This window comes from Kogia breviceps, chromosome 4 (genome assembly GCF_026419965.1).
Source record: "Kogia breviceps isolate mKogBre1 chromosome 4, mKogBre1 haplotype 1, whole genome shotgun sequence".
Taxonomy (NCBI): Eukaryota; Metazoa; Chordata; class Mammalia; order Artiodactyla; family Physeteridae; genus Kogia; species Kogia breviceps.
Genome location: NC_081313.1, coordinates 35,537,926 through 35,562,799, shown reverse-complemented (window position 1 = coordinate 35,562,799; position 24,874 = coordinate 35,537,926). Strand labels below are relative to the sequence as shown.

At 43.5% G+C, this 24,874-nt stretch overlaps 1 protein-coding gene and 1 long non-coding RNA gene across 3 annotated transcripts in view; one reads left to right on the top strand and one right to left on the bottom strand.

Moving 5' to 3' along the window:
- The window catches only part of LOC131754868 (uncharacterized), a 97,163-nt gene extending 86,629 nt beyond the window's left edge, over window positions 1-10,534 (bottom strand). The window contains exon 1 of one of the 2 annotated variants that reach the window (XR_010840122.1): window positions 10,324-10,534. This is a non-coding gene — a long non-coding RNA (uncharacterized lncRNA). The remainder of the gene's footprint in view (window positions 1-10,323) is intronic. The other variant, XR_009335359.2, reaches the window with a different exon arrangement.
- Window positions 1,152-20,952, top strand: CCL28 (C-C motif chemokine ligand 28). The gene is made up of 3 exons (XM_059060931.2): window positions 1,152-1,218; window positions 15,772-15,898; window positions 20,757-20,952. Exons 1-3 carry the CDS (start codon window positions 1,155-1,157, stop codon window positions 20,950-20,952), a joined length of 387 nt encoding a protein of 128 aa, XP_058916914.1. The 5' UTR covers window positions 1,152-1,154.
- The last annotated feature ends 3,922 nt before the right edge of the window (window positions 20,953-24,874 follow it).

Sequence of the window (24,874 nt, the reverse complement as noted above, 5' to 3'; positions counted from 1 at the left end):
TTAGCACTGCCCAATGCAAATATAGTGTAAGCTACATAAGTAATTTAGAATTTTCTGAGTAGTCACATTAAAAAAAGTAAAAAAGCAGGTGAATAATTTTAATAATATAGCTTGTGAAACTCAATATATCCAAATATCATTTCAGCATATAATCAATACAAAAATTATTAACGAGATATATTTCTTTGTACCAAGTCTTTGAAATTCGGTGTATATTTTACACTTACAGCACATGTGAATTTGGACTAGCACATTTCAAATGCTAAAGGACCACGTATGGACAAGAAGCTACTGCATGAGACAGTGCAGTTAGAGGAAGCATGGCGGGACTTTGGAGGTCATCCAGCCTGACTTCTTATTTAAAGTTAAGAACATTTGCTAAGGTTATGTAACCAGTTAGTAGAAAAGGCAGGATTAGAAGCCAACTACCCTCAGCCTACCCTATAGTTTTATTCACAAAGCTGATAGTGACAAAGCTGGACTAAAGCCCACACCTCCTCATGCCTGCTCACACCTGCTCTGGGGCTCTTTTTTACCAGGCATAGCCCCTCTACCTGTCTTATTACCTTTCTCCTAAATACACTAACAGCCTCACTGGAAACACTTTGGCTGCAAACCAAGACCAGAATGGTGTTGAATTTTCCCATCTTTCCACCAGATAATGTTTTTTATGACTTGCCACCTTTGTCCCTAGAAACTCAGTTTCAATAAGCTACTAAAAAACTGATTCCTTTATGCAGTGGTTCTCAATAGAGGTATCCATCAGAATCACCTACGGAGCTTTTTAAAACTTCAAATTACTGGTCCTTTACTCCAAAATTCGGATTTATAACTGTGGAGGAATTCATGTAGGTAGCTATTTTTAATGGCCCCCAAATTCTGATGCACACCTCCAAACTCACAACAATCTCATCAGAGGTCAGATCACCACAGACATCACCTGATCCCTCAGGTGGTTGAACACAGGTCTGGTCTTAAGAGCCCGGTTTCAAGGAAAGAAACATGAGAAGAGGTACCCTAGCACCTACCAGGGTGGAGCTTTCTGGCTTGCTTTCCTCCGCACTCTTTCTCTGCACCCAAGGGCACTTTTAGCCTCATTTCCTGATCTTCACAGCCTCACCTGCGGTGCTGTCGAGCTGCTGGGGCAGGCAGGAATGCAGCGGACAGGACTCGCTCTCGTGGCCTTGGCTGCCTGGGTGGCTCTTCGCCCCTTGGAAGGTGAGTGGCCGGCTGGCTATCTAAGCCTCCAGGGGAAGGAGGGGGGCTGCCTTCCAAGACGGAGCTGGAAGGAGTGAGGTACTCCAGCAATTAGGGGCCGGAATTTTCAATGATCTATATGAGAGTGGCATAGGTTTAAATTCCTCATCTTCAAGAGACAATTTCATGAAGGAACCTCATTTGAACTTAAATATCAGTAATTTGCCACCGGTACAACTTTGAGCGGTGCTTTCTTTTCTGATTATAGTATCTTAAGAGAATCCCTGGGTGGAGGCTGGAGGAAAGCCCCTATTACTCTCAACTGTCTTCCCCCCTACCCTGACCTGCTAAACTGTCTGAATACAAGTGTGCATATTCCTGGAAGAAAGATAGACTTGACCTCTGGTTTATGTTTTGGTAACTTGCAAGCTTTCTGATCAAAGTCAGCCCTGTGGTTACTGAAAACCAAAACTTCAGTCTGATCTTCAAAAAGGGACACAGGATAAAGGAAATGATTGAACCATACAAATTATATCAAAGAGAACTTCTATTGTGATTTGCTAGCATATATATGGAGATTATAACTGCGTCTGGACTGGAGGCAATCTTTTCTACTGTATTTAGGAAACCCTAAATATAGGTATTTAATATTTGACTGATTTGACTCTTCCACTGTCTTCTTTTCTGAAACTTTACCCTGAATAGAGTCTCTAAATTCAGAAGAGGTGAAATGTAAGTTTTGTTTGGTCTGCTTTTTGAAAAATTAAGCCAACATTTTTATTATTATTTTTTTAATTTTAAAAAATTTTATTTATTTATTTTTGGCCGTACCCAGCGGCCTGTGGGATCTTAGTTCCCTGACCAGGGATCGAGTGGGTGCCCCCTGCAGTGGAAGTGCAGAGTCTTAACCCCTGGACCACCAGGGAAGTCCCGAGCCAACGTTTTCAAACTGACAGATTTCAAATACACATACTCATATATACACACATACGAATTAGATTCTAGAGCTTCTCTTGAAAAATCAGATCTGGCAACAATGGTTCCACATTCCCCGGCAAGAACTATCTAGAGCAGACCAGCCTCTGTCCTACTCTGGAGTAGCCTGGAGGCATTTGCTTAGGGACTCCCAATATATGCCCCAATCTACTGAGCATTATTACTGAGCACAGTTCTTCATCTCTAGCCATTTATCTTGGCAAAACAAAAAGGTTTTCAGTTTATGTTTCTGTAAATTTTTCAGAAAATTTCACCACTGAAATTTTAGGACTCACCCCCATTGTTAAACAAAAGTCTACCAGCTAAGGCTTTATTCCTAGTTTTGGCAATGCAATTTTTTTTTCTCACATAAAGCTTTGAAATAAAAGTGTATACAACTCCCCCTTCAGCTTCCGGGCCTGTTTCTAGCTCCCCCCTCCTCCCCGGCCCGGCCTCGGCTGCAGCCACAGCCACAGCCGTCCTCCAGGAGAGGAGGGAGGGAGGGAGGTGCCGGGGGAGGGGGCAGGGTAATGAGGGAAGCCCTGCCAGACCCAAGGTCAACGTCTGCATGGGAATGAGCTCTGGCAGAGAGGGCGGGACCACAAAACACAGAGGTGTTTGAAAAGGAACAGTTGGCGATGGTAAGAAAGAGCTGAGGAGACCCAACAGTAACTTTCTGGGTTAGTCTTGGGGCTTCTTCCTAAGGCAGTTGGGTCACAGGAAAATCACATGGTCTGAGAAGCTCCAGCTTTCTGCAATTTACAAATAAGTGATGTCGCGGTTAAAATACATGAGAGTAGGCCTGAGAACAGTTGTGGAACTGAGGGGCAAGCCCACTGCTTTCCCTGCCAAACGTCCATTCAAGTGTCTGTGTGTCTCAGGTGCCCTGTAGGAGGTTGTAATGAATTCAGGCTGGGAGGAAGGTCAGGTTGGGAGGGAGGGAGGGAGGGAGGGAGAGGGGGGAGGGGGAGGGGGAGGGGGAGGGGGGAGGGAAGGAGGAAGGAAAGTGAGTACTGAGCAGCACAGGGAAGGAAGTATACATGGCCCTGGCAATTGTCTCAGGCTGAGGGAGGGGATAGGTAAGTGGCCCGTGCCAGTGTGGGACTTTGACATTTTGTTTTTTGAGGCATTAAATGTTCCATTATCTTAATGGTGCCTGAAGTGTCCATCTTGATGTGACGGCTCAGTAACTGGCATCCCCAAAATATTCTGCATAAATCAGGGAGCAGTTGACTTACTCATAATTAGAAGCCCTGGATTCTCCTCAAAGATAGAGCATACTCCACACCTGCTCACGTGGCTGCTGGCTCCCAGAACTCAATTCCGACTCCATAAAAATGTCTATAATCCCGTGGCCAAGAGCCAGATTATTTAAAGCCACAATCTAGGGTTTTGTGGGCCTTGCTGTTTTTATTGTGCGTTAAACACTAAGGGTCCACTCTGTCCAGCAGATACAAGTTGGGGGATTTTGCTTGAGTCCCAAATTGGCTTTCTTCCGACTTCCTGTGACAACCTACTTTCTCAGTGTAGGATGGCTCCTGATTAGAGATATTTGCTAGGGACTTGCTGCTTGCATCCTAAAAGAAAACTTTATCTTTTGTTTGTTTTAATCATAGAAGACTCACTAAGGAGGGTTGGAAGAATATACATTTGTGCTTGAAAGTTGTTCTGAACAGTTGGGACTCTCTGTTTCACCAGGAGTGGTTCCTGAGAAGCCAGACAGGACGTGCCCAGTAAATCTGCCCTTCAGTTTCTCTCCAAGTGTGCCCTTTAGTTAAAACAATAGGTCTGATTTCCCTGAGTTCAATAACATTATTGGATTTAGCATCTAGATTTGGTTAAAAAAAACCCAATCATCTCTATAATGTAGTTCAGGTTTTTTTTTTTAATGTCCTTTTCTATATCTAGAGAAGCAGACTGGCTTCTTATAATAGCAATCTTCTCAAATTTCAGTCATATATGGGCCCCTTTAAAGAAAAACATTCTCTTTATTCTCAATGATGACTTTTTAATTTATTTTACTACATCGCTTGATGTATAAACATATAACTAGGTATAAACCCCATATATATGTGTATATATATCTTCTGCAATTGTAAAACCAAAATAAATTTAAAATTTAAATAAAAACACAACTACAAAGCCAAGAAGATTTAAATGTAACAATATTAATTTAACGTAATAGTTAATGTTTGGCCAAAACGAAAATCGCTATTCCAAACATGAATATAGCACTGATACTTGAGGTGCAGGCTTTGAGTTTCATGTGCATAAAACGACTCTGTTCAGAATAAGAAGTGTTTTTTTCCCCACCATCTTTTTCTGTTTGAACCCTGATAGTATAATTTACCCCTCCCTTAGCATGAACCCATTTTGAAATTCCACTTTGTTCTCTTCTTATTGGCCTAGGACAATTAAGATAGTATCTGACTTGGTAACAACACTAGCATAAACTTAAAGCAAAATTCAAATGTCCTGCAAGTGCTCCTTTAAGATGGTCTTCCAGAAGGTCCGGAATATGTCTATTTAAAGATTATCAATGAGATGAAATATTAAATTTAGGCATTGTCTGGAGAGCTCACAGATCCTGAGAACACATCCCCAGAGGTCTATGAAACCCAGTTTAAGAAATGCTGGCATTCTGGGAAGAGTGTGAGCTTTGGACTCCAAAACGCCAGGTCAGAATTCTAACTACATGAACTTGGGGAATTGCTTAACCATGCATTGCCACACAGATTTTTCAAAACCTTAAATAGGACCATGAAAACGTTCCTGTACCCAATTCCAACATGTGTGTAGGTTTCCCCAGACCAACGAACAACACTGAACTCCTCTCAATTCTGACACTATCTACCCAGAGATAGAATCAGATTCCACAGGCAAAGGGCTCAGCCCCACACGGCTGCCCTCCACTTCAGGTACCAATTCCAAGCCCACATTGTTACCTGTGCTTCTGACCAACTGGCTACAAATGGGTGGTTCCAATGATCTCCCTCCTTGGGTTTGATTAATTTGTTAGAGGGCTCATAGAACTTAGGAAAACCTGGTTACTCACCAGATTACTGATTTATTACAAAGGATATCAAAGGTTACAAATCAACAGCTGGATGAAGAGATACATAGGGTGAGGTCCCGAACAAAGGAGCTTCTGTCCTTGTGGAGCTTCAGGCCCAGCATGGCGGCACATGGAAGCATTTTGGTTCCCCAACATAGAAGCTCTCCAAACCCCCTCCTTTTTTTTTTGCTTTTATGGAGGCTTTATTACATAGGCATGATTGATTAACTTATTGGCCATTGGTGATTTTTATTTATTTTTGGCCATGCTGTGCAGCCTGTGGTATCTTAGTTCCCCGACCAGGGATAGAACCCGAGCCCTCAGCAGTGAAAGCGAGGAGTCCTAACCACTGGACTGCCAGGGAATTCCCAGCCACTGGTGACTGATTCAACCTCCAGCCCCTCTCTCCTCCCTGTAAATCGGGGTGGAACTAAAAGCTCCCACCCTAACCAGCCCACATCCTTAGGTGCTTTGCAAAAGTTACCTTCATTAACATGAACCCAGTTGTGGTGGAAAGGGCTTATTATCAATAATGACCAGACACTCATTTCACCTTTATGGTTTGAAGCGTTTTCAGGAACTGAGGACAAGAAAACCAAATATTTTAACAAAAGATGCTCCCATTGCTCTTATTACAAGGCAATTCCAAGTGTTTTGGGAGCTGTGAGCCAGGAACTCACATATATTTGAAGATCAAATATATCTGAGAAATATATTTTGGTCATGTGAATGACCTGTATTTTGGTTGTCTGAATGTCCAAATATAAATATTTCTTATAAATCACAAAATCACAGAACACTATCTACATACTGCTTTATATATTTTTCCCACTTAATCATAGGTAACAGCATATCTGTACAACACACATAGTCATTTCTTAAAAGTCTGCATCATTCATCTTAACAGACAACAAATAAACTTCTTGGAACATTAAAGTTTCATTCATTAATTATCAATCAAGAGTCCTGGGCTTCCCTGGTGGCGCAGTGGTTGTGAGTCCGCCTGCTGAGGCAGGGGACGCAGGTTCACGCCCCGGTCCGGGAGGGTCCCACATGCCGCGGAGCGGCTGGGCCCGTGAGCCATGGCCGCTGAGCCTGCGCGTCCGGAGCCTGTGCTCCGCAATGGGAGAGGCCACAACAGTGTGAGGCCCGCGTACCGAAGGAAAAAAAAAAAGAGAGAGAGAGACACAAACCAGACAATAATTTGAACAGCAAAAGTTTAATACAACAAATTATCAACTATAACAAGAGATAGGCTAGAAAGAGGACACTAAAGCATACAGGAATAGCAAATTTTCCCAGGACAAAATAGAGTACTCAAGGAAGAGATCCTGCACCCCTTCCCTGCCCAGCTGAGACCAAGAGGCACAGCCATGCTCACTGAATGGCAAAAAAACCTCACCCGGTCTGCCCTCCAGTTTGCAGGGGAACAGGGAGGTGTCTCACTGGAGGGAGAGGGGGCCAAGGATGGGGCAGTCTGGCTCTTTAGTTGTGCAGCTGACAATATTTATTCTGTGGATGCCTTTGAAATGGATGCCTTGGCAATCAAAAGCTTAATGTCAAGCACTTACATTACAATCAAAAAAGGTGACTTTCAGGTGCTTAAACCACAAGAGCCCATCTTAATTTCATAAAATAGGCCATTAAGGGTGAACCTGAAGCTAAGGCAATACATTGACAATGGACACATTCCACAAATACTCAGACACCTGGATACCTACTATGGAGCTGGCACTGTGCTGTATGTTGACCTACAGATGATGTCTTTTTTTGTTTCCATTTATTGTTTACTATTTGTCACTTCTGTTCTAAGCACTTAAATGTATAAACTCATACAATCCTCACAACCCTATGAGGTAGGTGTTATTACCATCTCCATATTGCAGATAAAGAAACTGAGACACACAGTATTAAGTAACTCACCCAACATCAGCTAGTAAGTGGCAGAGCCAGGGCTTGAACCTGGTAGTCTGTCTCCACACACCTAATGACTATGCAGTAATGCCTGTCAGCATGTCTCTATGGCAAAAAATTATCTAACCCCCTTCAAGACTACCCGCTGAGCACTCCAGTGTCCATGATGTAAGAAGTACTGGTGACCAAATCTGTTCAGATTAACTAAAGAAAAACCCTCATTCACTCTCCATTACACAAACATTATCTCAGGGCTCCAAGAAGTCTCTGGGTGAACTTTATTTGGGCACAGAAGTTTAATGCATCATATCTTCGTGACTCCTTCTTCCCTATATGGTGACAGCAGTGGACACCTTTGCCTGTAGGCATTCACAGTGTGACGTGGCTCCATTAAGGTGTGAAGTTCACTGGAAGGGGAAATGTGTCCCCAACCATATTTGGAACATTTATTTAACTACTATCATTCTTTCTTTAATTAAAAAAAAATTTTTTGTACCTATTGCCATTCTTAAGTTACACTTATAGACTTGAGATACTGACAGCAGCCAAGTGAATCTTTATCATTTTTATCTTTATCCTGGGAATATTTCTCTAACAATGGCATGTACCTTCGCTCTGTTTCCATTCTGCTGTGTTCCATAAAGTATTCTTTGTACTGGTGCTTTTCAAACTGCATTTCTAATAAGACCCCAAGGGACAACCATACTGCAGCTCTGGGAACCGTACTTAGCCATCCATCTAAGGAAGAGAGGAAACTGGGTCACTTCTGTACATTAACAGAATCCTTTCCTTAAAACCCAGAGTCTAATCTTTATATCCAAATTTGATGTGCAGTGTTTTAGTGCTGGTCTTAAAAGGTCTTGAGCAGGGAAATCTTTAAAGCCTTCTAGTTAGTGACTAAAAGTGTATCATAGACATAAAATCAAATCAGGTACAGACATTCCCATTAACCATCCAACTCTGACACTTAATACTGGAAACAATGATGACAACCCAAAACCAACAGAATCAACGGCAATAACACGATAATAAGACAAGATAATGCTTTTAGTGATACTAATAACATCATCTTTAAATATTAAATATAATATTTAATTATATAAAATTATATAATATTTAATTATATAAAATTAAATATAATGGACAAATGATTCATCATACTGAATTGACCCCTAATTACTTGAGGGTGGGGGAATGGTATGTTTCTGAAAAGCACTGTGTAATTTTAGGACACTTGGGACATAAGACCTTGATCAAAAAAATGATAATCTTATTTTTTTAAAGGAAAAATATTTAAAAGCCTTAAAACAAGATAAAATGAAACATGATATAAGACTACAACAGAGTTTAGATCAGCTCAAGAGACATTCAGCACTAATGCCAGGCCCTGTGCTATGTGGTGTGGGTATAAAGATATGCTGAGGGAGTTCACAGTCAAAAGGCAGTCGTATAAACGCTTAATTTTATATATGGTAAAGACAGAAAAGCACAGGGCGTTGTGAGACCTCAGATCCATGTGGGGAAAGAGCAAGACTGGGAAAACGGAGGCAACTGGGAGGGTCAGTTGGCCAGGAGCAAACTGATGAGGTTTGGAACTTGGGCAGTGGTAACAGGGACGAAAAGGGGGAGACAAATCTGAGAAACGTCCAGGGAGTAAAATTTACAGGTATTTGTGACTGGCTATGGAGTGCAGGAGGATGGAACGACACAGGGTTTCTGGCTTGGGTAACTGTAAACGATGGTTAAATGAGATGAGAAAATGAAAAGGAGTAAGTTTAAAGTGGCAGGAGACAACGTCCTCAGATACAGAGGAATGGCTGTATTAGGGGAATGAGGAATTTAGTGTCTTGAAAATCAGGGATATGGAAAATTTCTAGGAAGGAAAGGGTAAAAATGTCACATGCAGCAAGGAGGTCTTCTAAGATATTAGGAAATTGCTAGGGTAGGGACTCTGAGTTCAGGTACAGTGACTCACTAATTTTTGTATACTTAGTCCCTGGAACAATGACTGACACAAGGTAGGCGCTCAATAAAAGCTGCTGAATTGTACTGATGTGGCAATTACCTTCAATAGTAAAATAATACTTAAACGATTCAAACTCAAAAAGATTTGTATGAGATATTGTTGCTCTTCTCCCAGGGAAGTTTTTTCTTGACCTAACCAAGACTAAGTTTTCATTAAAAAAATTTTTGAAGGAAATGTATTAAACTTATCAATCCAACCGAAGGGGAAAAAAGCAAAGAAAAAAGATGACTGAGAATACAAAATAAGATGGATAAATAAATTTAACCAAAAGTTTAGTGTCACGCTATTAATATCGGAAAAACAGAATTTAAGCATAAGTCTGTAATAGCACTAGAGGAATCTAAGGGAAGGATAAATACAATCAATCCACCAAGAAGGTTCATCCAAGGCTGAGAACAGGGTGGGGAAATGATGTGACCGAGGTGAGTCGTGCAAGCGCAGGGTCGAATTTTGTTTTCATTTAAAATTGCAGTATTTCATTCATCATATATGTCTTTGTATTAATTCTTATTTTTAAAAATGCTGCATTAAAGTGTGACTTGTCTTCGTTACTGAGTTTTTTGGCGCCCCTATAAATTTGGCAACCGAGGCTAGTGCTTCTACTCCAATCCCGGCTGCATACCGGAAGGGTACTCTTGTACGCGTTTGAAAATATAACCCCAAGCGATGTATTGTAAAAGCAGACAGACTGGCAAGGAAAAAAAAAAATCTGACAATCTCAACAACAGTGTAAGATTTCTTATCTATGTGCATCAGAAACGGATAGATCAAGCACCCCAAATACTAACGGAGGTAGGAAAGACGTGCCCAGCGCAACTGACTTTGGCCCACAGCTCCAGCAAGGACAGCCCGCGGTAGGCCAGGCCGGCCCTGCACGCCCCGGCCAGGCTCTCCCGCACCGCCAGAGCGCGTCCTCAGGAGCCGCCGGGCAGAGGCGGGACTCGCGCTTCCGCTCGGGGAGGTCCGGGCGGCGGGCGCAGGTGCCTGCGGTTCCAGGGTTGCGGCGGGGGAGGCTCGCGCTGGCGGACATCCGTGGGCGCGTGAGCCACCACGCCGGTCGCGTGAGGCGCACTCTTTATACTTGCCCGCGTTTCCGCTCCCGCGCCCTCCCTGCGCCACACGCACCAAACACCCGCTGAGCGAAAAGCAGGCCCACCTTGACTGTTGGCACCCAGCACGTTGCACAGGCGCAGAGACCGGAAAAGCGGCGGGACGTGGCCCAGACAAGCGACGACAAGCACCACCCGCTGGTCGCCCCGCACTCCTCCTCCTCCCCTTCTTTGGGCGGGGGCTTCGGCTTCAGCACCTAGTCTCCCGATCCACGGCCGCCTTGCCTACAGATAGGTGTAGCGCGACAGCCGTAAAGCGCCGCAGCGTCGTGCTGGTGTCTTTTTCCCACCTTCGTTTTATTTAGTTTCCTCTGATTTTCCTTTTCTAGGGTCTCGAGTTGAACCCTTTATTTTATCGTGTTTGTGTTTTAAATAAATGCACTTAGGCTAAATTTAGCTGTATCCTACTTGTTATAATAAATAGCACCTCCGCTGTTTTCCAGAATAAATATTTCGTGATTTCACTTTTAACCAATGAGTTCAATGCATTTTTTTAGGTTCTAAGCAAATGATTTTTGTAAATTTATAAATATATTTTCTTTATTATTTAGACCCAGATTTTTAAACGGTTACTTTGCACAGGAACTGCCTCTTCAAACACTATATACTAAAAAAGAACTCAACTAAAGATACGGTAAGATAGTGCTGTGATGTAGGGAAGGAAAAAAATTTTTTCCTTCTACCCTTCTAAGGTTCTGTACTAGGACCCCTGTAACAAAACACAGATTAACAAGAGAAAAGCATACAAATTTATTTAATGGGTGCCTTTGAGGCAGGAGATAGATGGGCCCCAAGCCAGGCATTTACAACTGGCCTCCCATTTACATGTCTTGGGGCAGGAAAAAAGTGGGCTTCAGGCTGGACCCTTACAACTAGCCTCCTGTTTGCATTTCCTGAGACTGGAGTTAGATGGGCTCCAGGTTAGACACTTAAAATTAGCCTCCTGTTTACTCTCCAGAATGGAAGCTATAACAGGGACAGGGTAAGTAGCCAAGCTTTGTCTCTTGTGGATGCCTTAAGATAACAGTTATGGCAAGAACAAAGAGAGGCAAAACCTTGTTTTGAGTAAAGGATCAAGGGATCTCCGTCCCTCCCCCTCCTTGGGGCAAGGGAGACACTAAACATGCACAGAAAGTCTCCTTGGGAGTCAAAAGTCAGGGAAGAACGCCAGGCCATGATGAGTCTTGCTTCCCGCAATCCTTTGTGTTGAGATCCATCTTAGCTGAGAAGTGCGTGTGCACCTACGGGGAGGGTCCTGAGACAAATTAGCCTAGGGGGACAAAGCAAGATGATTGGCCAGAAGGGAGACGAGGACCCAGAAAACTGCCCCCTCATAAAGGATTTAAACTTCCCAAGGGTGCGACCCTCTCTCTCGGAGTTTGCCTGTGCGTCTTTCCGCATGTACTCTGCTTTTCCAAAAAACTTTTTACTTTTCTCTTTACCTTCTGCCTCCTCGCCTGAATTCTTTCCTGACAAGGCAGGCAAGAACTGGGGGTTTAGACCCTAGCCGCTGGCCTCTGCGGTCTAGCGGTTAGGACTCCCGGTCAGGGAACTAAGATCTTGCTTCCAGCTACTGTTCACTGCTGCTTGCTGCAAGCTGCCGCTTACTGCTGCGTGCGTCCGAAATCACCTTCACGAGGAAATGAAGACCCAAGGAAGCATTTGGAGTTACTGAAATGGAGCAGGACCCTATGGTCCTTCCCCCCAGCCCCCATGTCCTCAGCCTGCCTTTTATCTGTTTCATCAGAGAAGTGAGAAAATGCAGAAACAGGAAAACAGTCAAAGGAGACCAAATTATAATAGTTGAGTCATTAAGCAAAGTCAAGGACTTTTAGTTTCTCCTTAAGGGCTATAGATAATATTCTGAGCCATATCCAGTGAGCTGTACATAAGCTGCCACAGTTCCAAGAATTGGCCTAGAAAGAAATGGGAACAAACCAATCCCGGAACTGAAGATTAACTGTACCTAAAACAATCCATGTGACGCTGGTCAGACCACCGATGACTGTCAGAGCTGACTATTGTTTCTGTACGTAGCCCCCTCCCTCTGTCTATAAAAGCTCTCGCCCCCTGATTGTCAGGGGGGGAGTCGGCCTTTGGACAGGAGTCTGCCCTCCATACCCTGCCCCCCACCCTGGTTGCCGGCATCCAAAATAAAGCAAACTTTCCTTTCCACCAACCTGGCCTCTTTATTGGCTTTTGAGCGGCGAACAGCTGGACCTGGGTTCGGTAACATTACGACTTATATATTAAGTTAGACAAAGAGTGGTAATTGTGAAAACGTGAGAAGACAAAGGAACTTGGGCTAAAGCAGTTAAGCATGGAAAATGACTAGGAACATAAGGCTTAGTTTAACAAGGTTCATTTGTGGTTCGTGTGTACAGATTTTCCTTGGCTTCAGCTTCCTGTGGGGTGGAGATACCATCTCACTTCACCCAGAAGGTGGGGTGGTACCACCCTCTGCTGCTAAAAATTTCTTTCTTCCCCAGGTGTTGGGAGAGTACCTTTTACGTGGAAGTTTTCTCTTCTGCTTTTAGGAAGGTCAGAGTACCATCTCTGCATCTATTGGTTTTTTAAGTGGCTTTAACTTAAAATCATCAACATGCCAGAGTGGCATATTTTGGGGTGGCGTGTTCTGAACTCTTTCAGTGACAAAACATTAGAAATTGTAGATGAAATGTACAATTTCTTAGAAAGCTAAGATATCAGAATTGACTGGAGAAGTTACAGAAAATCTAAATAAACATGCAACTACTAAGGAAGTTAAGTCAGAATTGAACATCTTTTCTTCAGACAGACAGCAGGCCTAGATGGTTTTAGAGGTTTTACCAAACATTGGAGGGACAGATAATCCTTCTCTTACACAAACTTTTTCAAATAATAGAAAAACAGAGAAAGCTACCCAATGCATTGTTGAGATTAATATAACATTAACACTCAGAACACTCAAGGATGATATCAGGGGATAAAAGTATGGACTAATCTTTTTTATGAACATAGATGCAAAAATATAAAAATGCAAAAATAAAAATATGTTTTTATATTTATCATCGAAATCAGAGGAGTTCCTGGTGGTTCTTTAAAAATGGAAATACTGATAGGAAGCTGCGCTCTAGAAAACCTCTAGGGGGCGATGTTATCTAAAAGAATCTTACGTTTGCCCTAGTCCAAACCACCCTGTTAAGATTCTTCATTGCTTAACTCCTTGTGCACGCTTCAGGGGATTCCATCTTTCTTGGCCTTTTATATTTCCAGCTGCCTCACTAGGGCACCAGTCACATCTGTGAACATATGATAAATGCTGGCCTGCCCCTTGCCTTTTGATAGTTAATCTGTCTTAGGTTAAGTGATCTCCAGGTGAGCCCAGCCTACCTTTATATCTAGAAATATAATTCAGTTTATTAAACATATAGGTCCTGAGTGCTTTTCTGGCTTAAAACTGTGCTTTGAATTGATGTCAGCACTCCGAAAACTCAAATTCTTAAGCACATAGGTTTGCCTGTGATTCTTAATTCCCACAATGCTTCTGAAAGTCCATTTCATATTTTATAGTTGCCTGGGTTACAACTAATAACAGAAGTATGTATAGTAGTATCTCTTCATCTTTCTACCCCCAGGGTCCAGCATAGTGATTCACTGTAAAAGAGCTCGTAGACGTAAATATAGATAGTATTTCATTTATAAGAATTCACATAGTAATTCTTCTTATATAGTAAGATGGGTGAATGAATGAATGGTTACATGAATAAACCCAAAACCTTGTTTGGGATAGTAAAACAGTTTGACTTGGAGAATAGGAAGCACAACGTAGCTAAAGAAAGAAACAATTAGTTTAAGGAAATCAATGCATTAATAAACGTGAGGCCAACCAGTGTCCTTCTCCCATCATACGTTTAAAAAAATTGAAATAAGGAATTCCCTGGTGGTCCAGTGGTTAGGACTTGGCGCTTTGCTGCTGTGGGCCTGGGTTTGAAGCTCAGCACGCCCTCCCCACCAAAAAAAGCATATAATTCGGGGAGTTCCCTGGTGGCCTAGTGGTTAGGATTCCAGGCTTTCACTGTCACGGCCCTGGTTCAATCCCTGGTCAGGGAACTGAGATCCCGCAAGCTGTGGGATGTGGCTAAAAAAAACCCCAAAACCAAAAACAAACCAAAAAGGGGTACAATTCAGTGATTTTTAGTATATTCACAGAATTGTACGACCATTACCACTATCTAATTTCAGCCTGTTTCATCAACCCAAAGAGAGACACTGTACCTATTAGCAGTCATTTCCCATTCCCTCCTACTCCTTCTCCCCCCCACCCCCCGGCAACCACGAATCTGCTTTCTGTCTTTATGGATTTACCTATTCTGAACATTTCACATAAATGGGATCATACAATATGTGGCTTTTTGAATCTGGCTTCTTTCACTTATAATCTCTCCTTGTCCCAAGAGCAGGGACCTCTATGGCTTAGAGCTGACACCACTGAGGAGTTTTACTCATTTCTTTTAACCTCTAATTCAGGGGCTAACTTCTGTCTGTTATTATGAGACTGCCACCTGCAGCCACTGTTGACTATAATTTCTAATTTTTTTTTTTTAAAAAAATGTATTACCCACTTGGAAGAATGGGGAGTATAGAATACTGTGTGCATGTGGCATGTAGGAATTTGCAGATACACATTTTAGTAGGAGATTAGGTTTCCTTGAATATTTGTGTTGCCCTTTTCTCCTTGTATCTGGGTAACATAAGCTCCTCCTAACCTGACTTCCTGCCCCGGTCACTCTTCACTTATCTTATCCCCACTTGCTCACCACTGCAAGACAAATTTTCCTAAAACCCTTCTCCTTTCTCAAATCTTTAATGGACTCCATTTCATAAAAGATCAACCTCCTTAGACTGACATTCAATGGGGGGTGTGACCTCAGTCTATGCTTTGAACATACCTCCCATTACTCAGCTTCCCAGCCGTTCAGTTCAGACCAAGTGGTCTATTTTTCTCTATTCTCTAAACGTGCCCTGGGCTTTCCTATCTCAGAACTCTTGACCATGCACTTCCTTTGGCCTGGACAAGTTTTCTCCATTTTCCTCCACCCATCCAAGTTCTTAAAGATTCAGGTAAGAGCTTCCCTGGTGGGTCCATTTCAAACCTGCTCCAGGGACCCATGTGGTTGCTCCCTTCTGAGCTCACGGGACGCTTTGTCAACCTCACCTCTTGAAGCAAGTACGGTTGCAACCCCAGTAACATCATCTGAAGCTGTTTCTCAACTCCTGCCTTGTTTTGTGTCTTTGCTTGTGCTTAGTTTTATCTCCCCCCCGCCAATACAGTGTAAGTTCTGGAAGGTAGAGACGTGTCCTGCCCTGCAGTCTGCATGCACAAAGCCCCCAGTAAGTGTTTGCCTCTTCCACCAGTGGGTGAACATTCTGTTTCTCTAGAGTGTTCAAGATAAGAGCCAGGCCAGTGTTCGGTAAACTGTAAGAGTTCACATTTCTTTCTTCTCCTCTTTTAGCCATACTTCCCATTGCCTCCAGCTGCTGCACTGAGGTTTCACATCATATTTCCAGAAGGCTTCTGGAAAGAGTGACTACGTGTAGCATTCAGAGAGCTGACGGGGATTGTGACTTGGCTGCTATCATGTGAGTGTTCTTGGGCAGGGAGGTCTAAACCTGCAGAGTGATCATTTCTCATCTAGTGAACAATAGGTTGGGGAGACTTTGCCTGCTACACAGCATACAAATAATTAGTTGAACAAGGGAGGGGAGGGTGGCATGAATGCTCACTCTCTATGTGCCAGGATGTCCAGAGGCACATGCTAACCCTTCGTTCCCTGCACTTTACTGCTGTGCTGAGAGGGAAATGCCTTTACTCACCAGACAATGTGCACGACTTTCCTCAGCCAAACAAGGGACATTCGGAGTGAAAACAAAAGCAAAAACAAAAATTAAAACAGAAGGTGACTCTATTCAATTTCATGCCTTTCACTATAATTTTTCCCTGCAAATAATGGGCTGCTGTCATTTTTCCCCTCTGAATTCATCAGAAGTGTATGTGAGATTCACACAGAAGCGTGGAGGTGTCCATACCTGTCACAAGTGCTACATGCAATCAAGTTCAAATGTTCCTCTTTGCTTTTGATTCTGGGCTATTGGCTCTTGGTGAATGCTCTCACCCCTCCTACCTCCACCCGTGGCTCAGCTATTCAAAACTCTGGACTTATATATGTACTCAACGTCTCCACAGAGACTTTAGAATCATGCATTGGTACTTAGCAAATCAGGGTTCTGACAATAATGCTGTGAGGAAGGCATAAATCATATCCATGTCACACAGGAGAATGCTGTCACCGAGCAGATGACATAGCTCACCTGGTGACAGATAGCCAGTGAGGCAGAAATGGATGAGAACCCAGGTCTCTTCGTTCAGAACACGATATTCCAAGGTCTCTCAAAACGGCGGTGGGACTACCCATAAAATGTTCTCCCGAGGGCTTCCCTGGTGGCGCAGTGGTTGAGAGTCCGCCTGCCGATGCAGGGGACGCGGGTTCGTGCCCCGGTCCGGGAAGATCCCACGTGCCGCGGAGCGGCTGGGTCCGTGAGCCATGGCCGCTGAGCCTGTGCGTTCGGAGCCTGTGCTCCGCAACGGGAGAGGCCACAGCAGTGAGAGGCCCGCGTACCACAAAAAAAAAAAAAAAAATGTTCTCCCGAACTCCAAAGCATTTGGCACCGTTAAATCATAACAAGGGCACATGAAGCATCTCCCAGGAGTGCTGGTTTTAATACCACTTGTGGCTCCAGGTGACACAAATAAGCCCTTTGGGCTACAAATAAGCCCAATGCTGATGCCTGAGTTCCTGAGTCACTGGGGAAGGTCTTTATTAATTGAGTGAATTCAACAAATATATATTGATTAGCGATTATGTACCAAGTACCCCTCTACGTGCAACGACAGAGCAGTAACAAAACAGACTCTGCCCTCCTGCAGTCCCCAGGAGACTCTATCCAACGGGGTCCTGCAGACCATTCTCTGAGATTTAAGATACATTTTCCCCCCTTTCAAAGGAATCCATCCATTACTCATCCTTGAGAAACACTTCTCCAAGAAAAGATTCTCAGAAGTTCAGAGGAAGAGTTTGTAAGCTGTCCATGGATAGACTTTCTTCAGGTCAGGGGGCTGTGAATTCCCTGAAATCTGTGGGTATGAATGTGTGAGCATTTTCTCAGGGAGAAGGTCCATAGAATTTACAAGCTCCTCAAAAGGATCTCACATCCAACAAAGTTTAAATATCACACTTGGGGTTAGAGGTACGGAGGAAGACAGTTCCTGACCCAAACTTTTAATAAGCACGGGTGTCTGTGGGGGAGAAGCCAGAGGACTGGAAATTCTCTCAGTGTCCCCTCAGATCACGCCCCCTCACTGGCCATGTCAGCTCAGGAGGGTTAGTGGGCGGAACCAGTGACTCCCATAGCAATCCGGGGAATAAATACTAACTGACGAGCTCCCTTCCGAGGGGTTGCTTCACGTTCCCAACGGGCTTGAAAAGCTCCCATAGTATATGCCTGGCCAAGATCCCATCAGTTTTTATTTAATCTAAATAAATAGTGCTGGTAATAGTTGGAGAGTGAAAATTCATAGGCAGTTCACAGATAGGCAATGCTCTGGAAGATTGGAAACACCTGGGTATTTGTGTCAGCCCTACCTAGCCGAAGTAAATCTGCCTGAGGCTGCTCTCAGAAATGCTAGATTCTCAGCTTTCAATTCCCTCCACCTCACTGGCATATGTCACCTCAGACTAAAAAAGGCTTCAGAACTTGTAAGGGCTCCCGTGGGACTCCCAGAAAGCCACAGAGAAAGAACCAGAGGAGGTGTCTGTGTGTATATGAGTAAGAGATAGATGCTGGGGACTCTCAGGGAACACTATTCTCAGAATTTTCAGAGAAGTTTCTTTGGGTTAAGCAGGTGTGAGATAGAGATCTAAAAGGTATAGGTACAGGGACTTCCCTGGTGGTCCAGTGGGTAAGACTCCATGCTCCCAGTGCAGGGGCCCTGGGTTCGATCCCTGGTTGGGGAACTAGATTCCCCACGCCAGAGCTAAGAAGCCCGCATGCTGCACTAAAAAGTCCGCATGCCACAACTAAAGATCCCACATGCCACAACTAAAGATCCCACACGCCACAACTAAGACCCAGTGCAGCCAAAATAAATAAATAAATGAATAAAACAGTAAATAAAGATTAAAAAATAAAAGGTATAGGTGCAGAAATATTGCCAATCCTCACTTCGATAAGGGAAAATATGATCAAAAACATGATTCTTCATTTTAAAAAGGACTCAATATTAATTAAAGGGAAACTCTGAAGCCCATCACTTGGATCTAAAAATACTTCATCCAGGGCTTCCCTGGTGGCGCAGTGGTTGAGAATCTGCCTGCCGATGCAGGGGACACGGGTTCGTGCCCCGGTCTGGGAAGATCCCACATGCTGCGACGCAGAGCGGCTGGGCCCGTTCGCCATGGACCCGGAGCCTGTGCTCTGCAAAGGGAGAGGCCACAACAGTGAGAGGCCCGGGTACCGCAGTGGGAGCTGTGTTCTGGCAGCTGATTTTTTCCCTTTGTATTACACTGAGAGGTTGAGGCCCCAATGGGTAGGCCTTTGAAAAGGGTCCCACATGGCAGGTGTTGCCTGTGTTCCTGTGGCTTTCTTCCTCCCTGGATCCTCTGTCTGTATTCCCCCATCCAGGTCTCTCCTGCAGCCCCAGAGCCAGTGCCCCTCCCTGAGGCTCCCCCAGAAATAGTGGCGTTGAGTCCTAGTTCCCTCCTGTGTAACCAGTGGGCTTATCTGGGTGTCGGTGGAGTCTTTCCCCACTGGATGTCTGCTCAGGTTTTTGCTGACACCACAGGGAGAGGAGAGAATTTAGTCCTTTGGAAAGGGTAGGAGCTTCAGCTCTTTCTTGTTTGTTGTTTTTTCCTCCACATAAATGCTATAGCCATGTTTTCTCCTCTAATAGCTTAAGGCAAACCAACTGGCCATAGTGAGAAGTAGCTTCTCTTTTGAAGACCTCTCAATCTACTACACTTAGAGAATGTGTTGTCCTCCTATTAAGATGCCTCACTTCTTTCAACTTAACAATCCCACATGCTGGCTTTATTATGCTCAAGTGCCTTCAAGTCCTTCCCAACTTTTCCTCCCATTTTAGGAGTCCCCACATTAGCTGAAGATTCCTCTTGGATCATCTGGAGAGATGGCAGCCTACTCTCTATCGTGGTTTTTTCCCCCCCAAAGGGTAGGGCGTTTCAATTTATCCAGATACAGAAATATTGTATATGTAGAGCCAGCAGGATCTGCAACATTTAATAAAAAGCTGGATGGCATCTGATGAGGTATTAAAAGTCACAATATCTTTTGTAACAAGAAATTCTTCTAGTTACCAGAAATTGAGACTGGTGCTCCAGGAGTCTCCCACCCCAATGTCAACATTTCATACAGAAAAATGAAAACGAAAACAAATTCTGAGACATGGTATAGATCTATATTATATTAAAATGTTAATAAATGTCTAGAACATTTCAGTTGATTGTTTTGTTGAAACAAAACCAGATTGCCCTTATTTGGAACAATTTTCACTTCATATCTACAACTAATTACTGTATTCCTGCTCTGGTCAAGGCCTTTTCAAGACACTTCCAAACTATTCCTCCTTCGAGGCTCCACAGGAAAAGGAGAGAGTCTGAGACAAGTACTCAGATAAAAGGTGGAGTAAACCAAGTGCCAGAAGAGAGGTAACAAGCGCCCCGGAGATTCAAAGGAAAAAAGAGGGCATTTAGCTGAGAGGATCTAGAAAAACCTTAAGGAGGAGGATGTGTTTAAGATGGTCAGTGAGGAAGTAATTGGTTTTGTTGGGTGCTTGGGGTCAGGAAAGAGAATTGTTTTCACATGGTTTCTCTCCTTCCCTCCCCCTCCCCTCCCCTCCCCTCCCCCTCCCCTCCTCTCCCCTCCCCTCCCCTCCCCTCCCCCTCCCCTCCCCTCCCCTCCCCCTCCCCTCCCCTCCCCTCCTCCTCCCCTCCCCTCCCCTCCCCTCCCCCTCCCCTCCCCTCCCCTCCTCCTCCCCTCCCCTCCCCTCCCCCTCCCCTCCCCTCCCCTCCTCCTCCCCTCCCCTCCTCCTCCCCTCCCCTCCCCTCCTCCTCCCCTCCCCTCCCCTCCTCCTCCCCTCCCCCTCCCCTCCCCTCCCCCCTCCCCTCCCCTCCCCCCTCCCCCCTCCCCCTCCCCTCCCCCTCCAATTCCTTCTCCTTCTCCTTCTCCTTTTAGTATTTTCTGCAGGTGCCTGAGGAACCACAGGCAGCACCATAGTAAAGATTCATCCTTGTGGTCCTCAGCTTTAGGATTCAGTCTATGTCCAAAGATACACTGTCCCAAAGTGGGAACTGCCTATACGTTCACTAAGTTTTTACTGACTTGTACTTTCTATCAGTGATTTTTTTTTTTCTTCCCTTCTTGGCAGCCTTCACATCAAGCGCCGAAGAATCTGTGTCAGCCCACACAATCAAGTTATTAAGCAGTGGATGAAAGAACAAGCAGCAGCCAAAAAAGATGCTAAAGGCAACATTTGCCGTAAGAAGAAACACCACAGCAGGAGGAACAGTAAAGGGGCATATCAGGGGAGGCATCAAACACATGGCCATAAAACTCCTTATTAGAGAGAGTACAGATGAAGCTACACAGATGAGTCCTGAGTGAACTTGGCCATGGCTGGCTATAAATATATCATGTGGATGTTCCAACAGGGAACAGGGCAAAGCAAAATATATTTTTTTAAAGGAACAGTTATACAGATGCAAATGTAGCCAATAATATACTCAACTGAAAAATGAAATGAAGAGAGAATACTTATCTTCACATCATATTTTAAGCACACCATACAAATCGAATTTCTCCAACTTTTTTATTATGATGTTTTCCAAACCTACAGAGAAGTGGAAAGAATGGTACCGCGAACATCTGTATGCCTTTACCTAGAATAATCCTTGGTAATATTCTGCCACATTTGTTTTGTTCTCTCTCTTCTCTCCTTGTACACGTATATATAAAACATTATATACATAAAGATATATTTTTTTTGCTGAACTATTAACCATTTGAAAATAATTTACAAACATCATGACACTTCATTCCTAAACTCTTTTTAGTGTTACAACTTGGCTTCCCTCAAGAATAAAGACAGTCTCTATATAATTGCATAATCAGCTTTACACCTAGCAACAATTTCATCATATATATGATATAATATACATGTTCATATTCCACATTCAAATTTCCCCAACTATCTCCAGAGCATAGATTTTTTTTCAACCGATTAATCAAGGTTCACATATTGCAATTGTTATATTTCTTTTTGGGGGGAATTTTTGAATTTTATTTATTTTTTTTATACAGCGGGTTCTTATTAGTTATCCATTTTATACATATTAGTGTATACATGTCAATCCCAATCTCCCAATTCATCACAGCACCACCCCCCAGCCGTTTTCCCCCCTTGGTGTCCATACGTTTGTTCTCTACATCTCTGTCTCAATTTCTGCCCTGCAAACCGGTTCATCTGTACCATTTTTCTAGGTTCCACATATATGTGTGAATATGATACTTATTTTTCTCTTTCTGACTTAACTTCACTTTGTATGACAGTCTCTAGATCCACCCACGTCTCTATATATTTCTTTAGTATCTCTTCATCTAAGAAAGTCCCTCTGCTTTTTTTCTTTCTTTCTTCCCATGGCATGAACTTTAAAAAAAAAAAAAACAGAGTGTAGGCCAGAACCTGTTCTACATTCTGGGTTTCTCTCTTTCCTCAGGATCATGTTCAGATTTAATATTTTTTGGTAAGAATGCTTCCTTTGTGAATTGGTATATTTCTTATTGCACCATTTAGAGTTCATGAACATTAGAGTTCATTTTCTACATAGAAAACTTTTAGCTGAATATCACCTTAAAACATGTACTAGTTTGAGTATCTGCTGTTATTTGGACTGACAAATTCGGATGCTGAAAAAAACGCCTGCGTTGCTCTGGGGGCCATCTGCCTCCTAGAGTCAGTTCTTGGCGCTTGTAAGCGGTCCAGAGTTGGGTCCTGTGAGGGATGATTTTATGGTTTCCTAAACAAGGAGCCTACATTCTTTCATTCCTAACCCACCTATCCCACGCCTTGTGGGTTGATTCCCCAAGGCTCGGCTGCTCTTTTGGCCTCCTTGCTCGCAGAGGCTTCAGGATGTAGAGTAAGAGGTAGTTTTCACAAACAGCCACCAGAGGGCAGGAGCACAGGGTCCACTCAGCCAAGTGTCAGGCGTCTGAGTCGCTGCCGGCCACTCTCTGGCACTGGTGTTGCCAGCATGACTTGGAGGTGTTAATGAAGCACACGGAGATGCTGAACCTAGTGTAGGTTAAAAATATCACCAAATGACTGTCTAATACTCCTCAATGACACTAATTTAGCATGTGATTTATTCATTCTTACCATCAAGCCTGCGAGTTTTGTATTGATGTTTCCACTTTATGGATGAGGAAACCAAAAGCTCATGGGGTAAAATGACTTGCCCAAGGGCACACAGTAAGTGGCAGAGAAAGCCTTGTACCCAGGTCTCCAGACGTTTCCTGTTCTCCCATCAGCCCCAGCAGTCGAGCCTAGAAGGTGTGGACATGGAAGTGGGGCAGAAGAGGAGGAATTCAGGTAAAGATCTGGGCATCAGGTGCTCCACAAAGGGCCAGGGGTGCCTGCTGACAGTTTTGCTTGGGTCTAGAATTAAGACATGTTGCTACTGGCATTGGTGCTAATACTGGCTAAAAACGTCTTCAGAGATTAGAACAGGCCCCAACATGATTTTTTTTTTTTTTTTTTTTTTTGGCGGTACGCGGGCCTCTCACTGCTGTGGCCTCTTCCGTTGCGGAGCACAGGCTCCGGACGCGCAGGCTCAGCAGCCATGGCTCACGGGCCCAGCCGCTCCGTGGCATGTGGGATCCTCCCAGACCAGGGCATGAACCCGTGTCCCCTGCATCGGCAGGCGGACTCTCAACCACTGTGCCACCAGGGAAGCCCCCCAACATGATTTTATTGAGTTTTGCACTCTTAGGCAGTGAAGGAAATTGCACACTATTTATGGCCTTTGTTCTGCAAAATCTCCCTCACGAGCTGCTTCTTTTCAACTTAAAGACAGATTTTGTCAGAAAATGAGGCATGCTTCCACTCAACTCCATCATGCTTTTTAATATGATAATATGATAAAGCAGGTAATCCTGAGGAAAACAATTCCTAAATGTCTTAGTCCGTTCCAGCTGCGATAACAAAATCTAATACCGCAGATTGGGTGACTAATAAACAAACCTTTATTTCTCACAATCCTGGAGGCTGGGAAGTCCAGGATCACAGTGTTGGCAGATTCGGTGTTTGGTGAGGGCTCTGTTCTGGGTTGGAGACTGCTGACTTGATTCTGTGTCCTCACAAGGTGGAAAGGACTAGGGAGCTCTCTGGAACCTCTGTCACAGGGCAACTAACCCCATTCATGAGGGTTCTATGCTCATGACAAAAGCACCTCCCAAACACCCCGTCTACTGATACCATCAACTTTGGGGGTTAAGATATCAACATATGAGTTTTAGGGGGACACAAACATTCAGACCATCGCGCTAAATATTCCCTTTTGACCTTGTAGTCCTATCATCCAATGTCATCAAATTGCAGGTTCTAAATTCTGAAGAAAGTGACATTAAATTAAAAATAATTAATAAAATAAGATAATAATATGAGAGTAACTTAAAGTCAATCACAAGTTTTACAATTAATTAATCATAACAGACAACATTAATGAAAAATTAAAATAAAAACATTGGTCTCTAATCCTCTCAACCAACAACTTGAATTATTTTCAATTTTGTCTCCCTTCCAGTCCAGATGCAGAATTCTACACAATTTTTTGTAGATATGAGGACAGAAAGTTTTATGCGATATTTTAAAATTTTGATTTTACTGCAATGCCAATAAGTAAAGCTTTGTATAAGGACTACATGCCTGGGAGAACAGCTTCTTAAAGAAATTACATTTTACAGGCCATCACATGTGCTTATTAAAACATTACTGTGTCACCAATACTGCACTATGAATATATCACCCAGGTTAACCAAGGGTTTTTTTTTTAGATTACATTTTTATTAAAATAATGCAAGTGTGTAGTGAAAAATTAAAAAGAAAAAGTGCAGCAGAATTTATTATGAAAAACAACATCCTCTCACTCTGTCCTCCCTCTTCACAGACCTGCGTCTTTGAGGCACCCTCTTAACCTTTTTACAAGTTTTCATTCATCTGGAGGTGTAGGGGAGGAAAAAGTTTTTCTCCTTCTTATTGCCCCTGGCTGGGTCTGCAAACTAAACTGACAAAGACAGATTAACAAGAGAAAACATACACATTTATTTAATATACATTTTATGTGACATGGGAGCCTTCAAAGGGAAATGCAGACCCAGAGAAACAGACCTGAGTGTTTTTATGCTGAGTTTGATGGTGAGTGGATAGTCAGAGGGATGTGATAGGTCGAAGAATATGAAGGCACTGTAGTCAACTGGGGGAAACTTAGC

Bases quoted from the DNA above. Each gene is read 5' to 3' on its own strand.
- CCL28 (XM_059060931.2), top strand. From the start codon at position 1,155: ATGCAGCGGACAGGACTCGCTCTCGTGGCCTTGGCTGCCTGGGTGGCT. The intron at 1,219-15,771 runs GTGAGTGGCCGG...CTCCTCTTTTAG, and splicing joins GGCTCTTCGCCCCTTGGAAG to CCATACTTCCCATTGCCTCC. The intron at 15,899-20,756 runs GTGAGTGTTCTT...CCTTCTTGGCAG, and splicing joins TGTGACTTGGCTGCTATCAT to CCTTCACATCAAGCGCCGAA.